Source organism: Rattus norvegicus, chromosome 10, assembly GCF_036323735.1.
Source record: "Rattus norvegicus strain BN/NHsdMcwi chromosome 10, GRCr8, whole genome shotgun sequence".
NCBI lineage: Eukaryota > Metazoa > Chordata > Mammalia > Rodentia > Muridae > Rattus > Rattus norvegicus.
The window spans coordinates 43,766,544-43,774,408 of NC_086028.1; the positions used below are offsets into that span (position 1 = coordinate 43,766,544).

General features: G+C 41.6%; 1 protein-coding gene across 1 annotated transcript; it reads left to right on the plus strand.

Moving 5' to 3' along the window:
* Positions 1–2,092: 2,092 nt before the first annotated feature.
* Or2ak5f (olfactory receptor family 2 subfamily AK member 5F) lies at positions 2,093–3,007 on the plus strand. The gene has a single exon (NM_001000776.1). The coding sequence runs from the start codon at positions 2,093–2,095 to the stop codon at positions 3,005–3,007; it is 915 nt and encodes a 304-aa protein (NP_001000776.1).
* The last annotated feature ends 4,858 nt before the right edge of the window (positions 3,008–7,865 follow it).

Sequence of the window (7,865 nt, forward strand, 5' to 3'; positions counted from 1 at the left end):
CTGTGTTGTTTCCACCTTCCAGCTATTATAAATAATGGTGCTAGGAACATACTGGAGCATTTAATATTTATTTCATTTACCTAGATTTTTTTCAATTGTATATCTTTCAAGGAAAAGTGCTAATACATTGCAGTTGCCATGGATGGCAGTATCATTTCAAATATCTGAAAAATGCTTCCCATTTCCTTGTTGCCACTTTGGAACCATTTCTGTCTGTTTTCATTTATTCATGTAATATACTTCTATTATTTCTTTCACTTCAGCCAACCCCTATCAGAACTTCAAATTTCCTATCCACTCACTTTGTCCTACCAACCCAACACAATGAACTTTCTACTAAAAAGGAAAACCAAAATCAAACAAAAAAAAAAAGTCATTGAACAAGCAGAGTCCACCTTGTGTTGCCGAGCTACACCTAAGCAGTGGCAGTTGACTTTGCTTTACATAACAGCTTGGTACAACACTAATCTATTTCACATAGTATGTGTATTTCAAGGTGAAGTTCTCTCACAGTTATTCTATTTTTTCTCTTTCATAAAATACTATATTACAATTTTCTAGGACGCCCTCTTGACAACACTTTTAGCATCCTTTCCCATGACTTTTTTATCTGAAATTTTATGAGTTTTTAAGTCAAAGTTTGAGATTTGGAATCTTGAGAATGAGGTCTATTACTAACAGAACCATCTGCGTCCACAGAGTCTTTCTATGGGAGATCCACTCTGTAGTGTCTAGTTAATGTGATACATAAGTTGGTCTTACAACAATCATATTAAAATATAGCCAATGTAAAAAAAAAGTGGTGTGTATTAACAATGTCTCTTAGGATACTACAAAATGGAACAAAAGGTGTGATAAAATTCTTCTGTTTTTATAATTCTAACTCATACAGTTGGCCTGTTTGCTGTTTGCAAGGTCTTTTTCCTCACTACTCAATTCTCAAAACAGTAAAATGGATGTTTCAGTTTCATGGAAATCCTACCATTACCTTTGTGATTCAGGAATGATTACTGCCTGAAGTCAGATAGTCCAGGTCAAATACATGCCAAGAAATACAACTATTTCACGCCATTTCACCAAGTATCTAGAAATACTGTAGTCAAGGCATCATTCCCCTCCAAGTATGGAGAAGCCCAGTTTGGTGTGAATATACAACAAAAATTTCAATTCTACAGATTTTATTTAAAAGTGTTTGAACAGTAATCAAAAATGAAAGGCACTAATTTGCTTTTACTTTGTTATTTTATGTATACAGACATTTGATGCTATGTATGTCTGTGCAACACTTGTGTATCTAGTATAGTACCCATGGAAGACAGAATCAAGTATTAGATTCCCCTGGAACAGTGTGCAGGGACTTGAAATAGGGCCCCCTACGAATAACCAATGTTCTTAATCCCAAAACCTTCTTTCCAACTTCACCCAATTGATCCCTTATGTCATTGTAACTATTTCCATAAATTATTTACATGAATAAGTTAAAATTCCAGGACTGCAAACGTCTAGGCAGATAAAACAAGACCCTTAATTCTGCTTTATATTTAAAATTGAGAGGTAAAATAAAGAATCATTAAAAATTATAGTGCATTGGATCAACTCTGCTCTATTTACGTAGTCAAAAATGTGAGAGAACTTAGAGAATGTTTTCCCTGACAAGACATAGGTTCCAATGAAGAGAATCTACTGAGGGGAAGTACATTTTTGAAAACAAAGCAGATAAACAAATTGCCATTTGCACTTTAATATTGCTGTCTTGAAAAACCTTATTGTAGTTCATAAAGATCTTGAGAAGGAAGAGCTTTCACTTCAAACCTGAGAAATGACCAGGAGAAGAAAAGGATTAATGCACGCACTGTACATGGTTTCTTGGGTATTTATAAGTCTTACATCAGAGTATGTAACTATTATCTGTTGTGCAAAAGTAGAACAAATATAAATAACTGAAATGCTAGTTTTTACAAACGATAACAGCATAAAACACAGGATATGAGACTCTACCCATGTAAAAAATGTCATTTTTCTCTGCAAGGACAGTCCTCACCAGACCATGACATTTCCAGATTATACTTGCTTTGCTCATTCCATCTAAGTCATGGGGACAGGCAACCACAGCTGTGGGACAGACTTCACCTTGGTTGGTCTATTCCAGTATGGACACATGGACACTTTCCTCTTTACAATCATCACCCTCCTCTTTGCAGTGGCTCTCATGGGCAACATCACACTAGTCTACCTCATCAGGCTGGACCGAATACTCCACACCCCCATGTACTTCCTCCTCAGCCAGCTCTCCATCATTGACATGATGTACATCTCCACCACTGTGCCCAAGATGGCAATGAACTCCTTGTCAGACACCAAGACCATTTCTTTTCTGGGATGTGCAATCCAAACCTTTTTATTTCTGACCCTGGGTGGGTCTGAAGCCCTCCTGTTGGGCTTCATGTCCTATGACAGGTACATAGCCATCTGTCAGCCCGTGCACTACCCTGTGCTCATGAGCAGGAAGATCTGCTGCTCTATTGTCACCAGTACATGGAGTAGTAGCTCCATCACTGCATTAATGCACATAATCTATTTATTTCAACTTCCATTATGTGGATCTAGGATTAACCACTTTTTCTGTGAGGTTCCATCTCTCCTGCCACTGGTGTGTGAAGACACGTCCCAATATGAGCATGCAGTCCTCATGAGTGGCCTTGTCATTCTGTTGTTACCCTTCCTGGCCATCCTAGCTTCCTATGCTCGGGTGTTGGTTGTATTCCAGATGGGTTCAGGGAAGGGACAGAGTAGAGCAGTGTCCACCTGCTCCTCCCACTTGACTGTGGCCAGCCTGTTCTACATCACTACTCTCTCCACCTACACCCAACCACACACTTTGCATTCTCCTGGGAGGGACAAAGTGGTAGCTGTGATCTACTCAATTGTCACCCATGTTTTGAACCCGTTCATCTACAGCCTGAGGAACAAGGAGGTCATGTGGGCCCTAAAAAGACAAATGGGATGATAGATACTGACATGAGATTTTGGGTTGCCCTCTGGACTAATCTATTGGCTGGTCTTTACACTCTCTGGGATTATTTTGAGACTGATATTTTGGTGGAAGGTCATCTGTTTGTCTCACTGACTGAACAAGAGCATGAACCTTTGCACACACAGTATCACACTGAGTTGATGGTTTGAATCTGAATGTTGGCTCCTCAGGAGATGGAAGGGCTTTGTCTGTGGATCTGGAATCTTTGGCTTCCTATCAGGACGGGTTGGCTTTCCACAGAGCCTTCTGCCCTGCTGCCAGGCACCATGATTCTCAGCCTGTGTAAGTCAATACAAGTGCCTGGTCTACACTCATCTCCCTCTGATCTGGAAGCTATTTCTGCAGTTTTTAAGTACACCTTATATGTGTAGATATTTTACATGAATATCACTATTTCATTGGTTTATCTTTGTAGCCAAAAGAGTTATTTAATAGTATGAGTCTCCTTTTATAATGTGACATATCTGAAGAAATGGAAATGAATTCTGAAAGAAATGGAGAGGGAGTCAACTTAATGCTTGCTCTGATGATAATATGACTATTATCACCTGAAAAAGATTTCCAAGATCTTAAAGGGGTTTGCAACCCAATAAGAAAAACAACAATATCAACTTACCTTATCCCTCTGAGTACCCAGGAGGCTATCCACCAGCTTAAAAGTACACGCGAAGGGATCCATGGCTCCATTCATATATGTACCACAGGATGGCATTGTCTGGCAAAAAAAGGAAGAGAGGCCCTTGGTCCTGTGAAGCCTCAATACTCAGGTGTAGAGAAATGCCACGGTTGGGAGTAGGTGTGTGGGCAGGGAGTACCCTCATAGATACAAGTGGTTCAGGAAGAGTTAGGGGGTTCTGGAGGGGAAGAGAGGCAAGGGGATAACATTTGAAATATAAATACATAAAATATCAATAAAAAGATATTCATGCTCTTTTAAGCTGTTTTAAACTGTCTTCCTGACTCCCTTTGTTAATATGATTCCCAAAAATTCACTCTTTTCTTTGTACTAAACATTGTCAATATATCAGTCTGTCATTATACACCCTGTGTCTTTCCATGAACACATTTATGTTGGTCTTCAATGTTTCAATTTATGTTGATGACACATGCTAACTTTTATAATAAGGGCATTTAGATAAACAGACCCAGAATAGTTCTGCTTTAGAAATGCACAGACAGTGTCTTTTGTGGTCCATGGCTAATATACAATAAATTCTGAGAGCAATGTTATTTCAAGAAATTTTGTGAATATCATTTTAGATCAAGTTTATATGTGTGGGTATTGCGTATGTGTGTATGTATGTATGTATGTGTGTGTGTGTGTATGTATGTATGTGTGTGTGTATGTATGTATGTATATATGTATCACTTCTATGTAGTCTTGGCTATACTGGAGCTCCCTATGTGGAACAGAATGGCCTCAAACTCCCTAAACCTCTCTTGCCACTGCCTCCCAAGTGTTAGGATTAAAGTTCTGAGCCAGCAGGCACAGATTTTTAAAGAACAGTCACTAGCTTTTGGTTTTCATGCAATTTGAAGTCACAGATGCTTTTGAGCCAATATGTGGATGCTGGGACTCAAACACAGGTCCTGGGGAGGAGCCATCAGTGCTCTTAACTGTTGAGCCAGCTTTCTAGGGCCCCTGCATTCTCAAGATAGTCAATCATTGTAATGTAGTCAAAGAAACAATGAATGAAAACTTCTATGCAACTAAGAACTGGTGTAAGAAACATGAGGTGTTGCTTCTGTTTCCAACCCGTAGAAAAGAGCGACGACACAGCATTCTTCTCAAAGCAGTTTATTCAGGAACCTTACAGCATGCAAGCAGGAATTTTTCTTTTTCTTTTTCTTTCTTTCCTCCTCAGCCCCTGAGCACACTCCCTTATATCCTTCTTCAACTCTGCCTCATCAGTCCAGTCTGCGTAATCTCAGTTCATGGGTCCAGGTCACATGGCCTGATCTTGCATCATGGTGCGCCTGCGCAGCTCTCACAATGGACGTGGCTAGTTTTGAGTGTGTGAGGAAGTCAGGTGCTAGTCATGAGACTTAGCTGCAGTCCTGGGCACCATCTTGGGTCTGCCACCACACCCGCTCCCCACATCTCCCCCTTCTTTATGTTTTTGGCAGAGAGAATGCCTGTCTTAGGTTGCCCCCTATAGCAATGCCCCTTACCCGTCATCGGGAAACAAACAGCTTAGGTTTGATCCCTGTCTTAGGTTGGTGACATGCCCAGGGAGTCTTATCCGTCATTGACTACTTCTCTAGCATGCCAAGCCACACTTGAGGAGACTGTCCCATCTCCACCACTGCAAAAGCCTGTTTTCATTAAGGCTTGAGTTCTGCACTGACGGCAGAACTCATGTATACAGAACATGCACCAAAAGGCCAGGCACAGGGCAAGTCCAGCAAGTACAGCCCATTCTTTCAGCCGTGAGGCAGCGGCAGCGATCCAATCGGCCAGTCCTCCAGCTAAGGACACGTCCACTTGGGTGGAGTTGATATGGATGATGGATTGTCTCAATTCCCGAACTAGTCCATCAAAATGTTGAAACCAATTTCCTATAAGATACTGAGATATATTACGGGGTAACTGAGCAGCACGACTGACATTCACAAATGGTATGGAGGTGACACACAGTCCTGAATATTTCCACTCACAAAACAATTGCATTAACTCCACCATAATATCTCCTTGTTTCCGGAGCAAATCGACCCTTTGATACAGCAACAAAATTCCCACTTTCAACTGACTATTAATATTACCCTGAATATCCAAAGCTTCTGCAATACCTGCCGATAGTTATTTACAGCTACCGCAGTCTGTACTATGGAGGTAAGGGATATGGCCGCAGCAATGGCTGCAGTGGCAGAAACTGCTATAGCAGTAACAATGGTTGCAGTAATGCCAAAATCACTTTTTGGCCTAAACAAAGTCATAGCAGATGGAGCCTGAACAGGCCAGGGTACAAAGTGAGGCATCCTAGTCACAACAGCCAAAGAATATGCGGATGCATTCCAACACATGCTATAATAACAATTACCATTACTGCAATTTAAAGTCTTATCATCATAACTACCATTATAAATAATAAACACAAAAGGAGGCCACATACAGACAGGCATAGCCTTAAATGTAACATTTTGCCCTCCAGCACATTGAGATACAGAGGTCTCAAACCCTATAGACCCATTCCAATGAAAGCTTGCATTACCGCAACCCCCTCCCATCAACATACTCAGAGCGGAAAGATCTGTGCAACTGCCATTCACCCAACACAACAACCACACATCAAAAGGATTACTAGCTACTGCCTGAGCTGGATTTTGATATGTCCAATTATATCCTGAAAATGAGCTATTATGGCCTGTGCTAATATAAGGAGAAAAGGTAAAATAATTCTTTACAGCCCAAGCTGCGTTTCTCGCCTGACACCCAGTCCAAGGTGGAAGGGAATCACAGGTACCCTTGCAAAAGGGAGCCCATCTAGATTGAGAAGCTATGCTAGCATTGCCTTTGAAAATCATGGCAGGCCACGCTCCTTGAGTCCATGTGTCATTAGCTCTGGTAGTAATATTAATTGGCATATCAAACCATGCTGCTGACTGATTATACAACTGAATGCAATCACTATTCTGAGAAGTATTAGAGATCATCTGAAAGCATAGCAATCCTTCTAACTAAAGCCGCATCAAATCATTTATAGGCACTATATTCCCATCCCAGGGTAGGAAGGGTAGCCTTAGCGAAGCATTAGAGGAAAAAAATCGGGGGAACACTTGCGCCGAATGCGTCAGCGGCAGGGGCTTGGGAAACACGGATAAAAGCCCTTAGCGTAGGTCTTCAGCCATCACCACAGGAAGCATCACCAACACTAGGAACATCCATAGTATCCTCCTTCCGTTCATCTTGGACTGCTCTGGTCAGCCTCTCCAGGACCCACAGTGGCTGCTGATGATCCTGGGGAAACACACAAACAGACCCTCTTGCCCAAACCAACACTGGATCAGGGCCCTGCCAAGTACCAGTTAGAACGTCCTTCCACATGACCATGCCTTTTGAAGAAGCATCAGGATTGCTGTGATGCTCGGCTGTGACCCGCCCATGTTTGTCCTCATTCAAAAAATTCAAGGTAAAAAGGGCAATGGCTAATCTTTCCCTAGTGGTGGAGCCAGCAGAGGCAATTCCCCCCTTTTTTTTAATTAAGTATTCCTTTTAGGGTGCAATGGGCTTGTTCAATAATGCCCTGCCCCTGAGGGTTGTAGGGCAACCCATGAGTCAATCGAATACCCATCATTTTACAAAAGGACACAAAAGAAGCAGAAGTATAGGCTGGCCCATTATCAGTTTTCAATTCTTTAGGCTGCCCCCAGGCGCCCCAAGCTTCAAAACAATGTGCAATCACATGACACGCCTTCTCTCCTGTATATAGAGAGGCAAAAACAATTCCAGAAGCTATATCGATGGAAACATGAAGATATTTTAACTTTCCAAATTCTGGAAAGTGGGTAACATCCATTTGCCATAGGTGTAGAGGGTGCAACACACATGGATTGACCCCAACCCCAATCTGAGGTAATAACAGGGCACATTTTTGGCACATTTTTACAACATCTCTCACCTCTGCACAAGAAATTTTAAATCAGGAGGACAAGGTCTTGGAGTTAGCATGAAAATGTGAATGAAAATCTCGGGCCAATGTAACAGGTGAAGCAATGAAGAAGGTCATGCATGTCCTAGATGCTTTATCTACAATATCATTCCCCTCATCCAGGGGTCCAGGCAATCCGGTATGAGCACGAATGTGTTGTACAAAAAAGGGTGAGGATCTCT

Bases quoted from the DNA above. Each gene is read 5' to 3' on its own strand.
- Or2ak5f (NM_001000776.1), top strand. From the start codon at position 2,093: ATGGGGACAGGCAACCACAGCTGTGGGACAGACTTCACCTTGGTTGGT.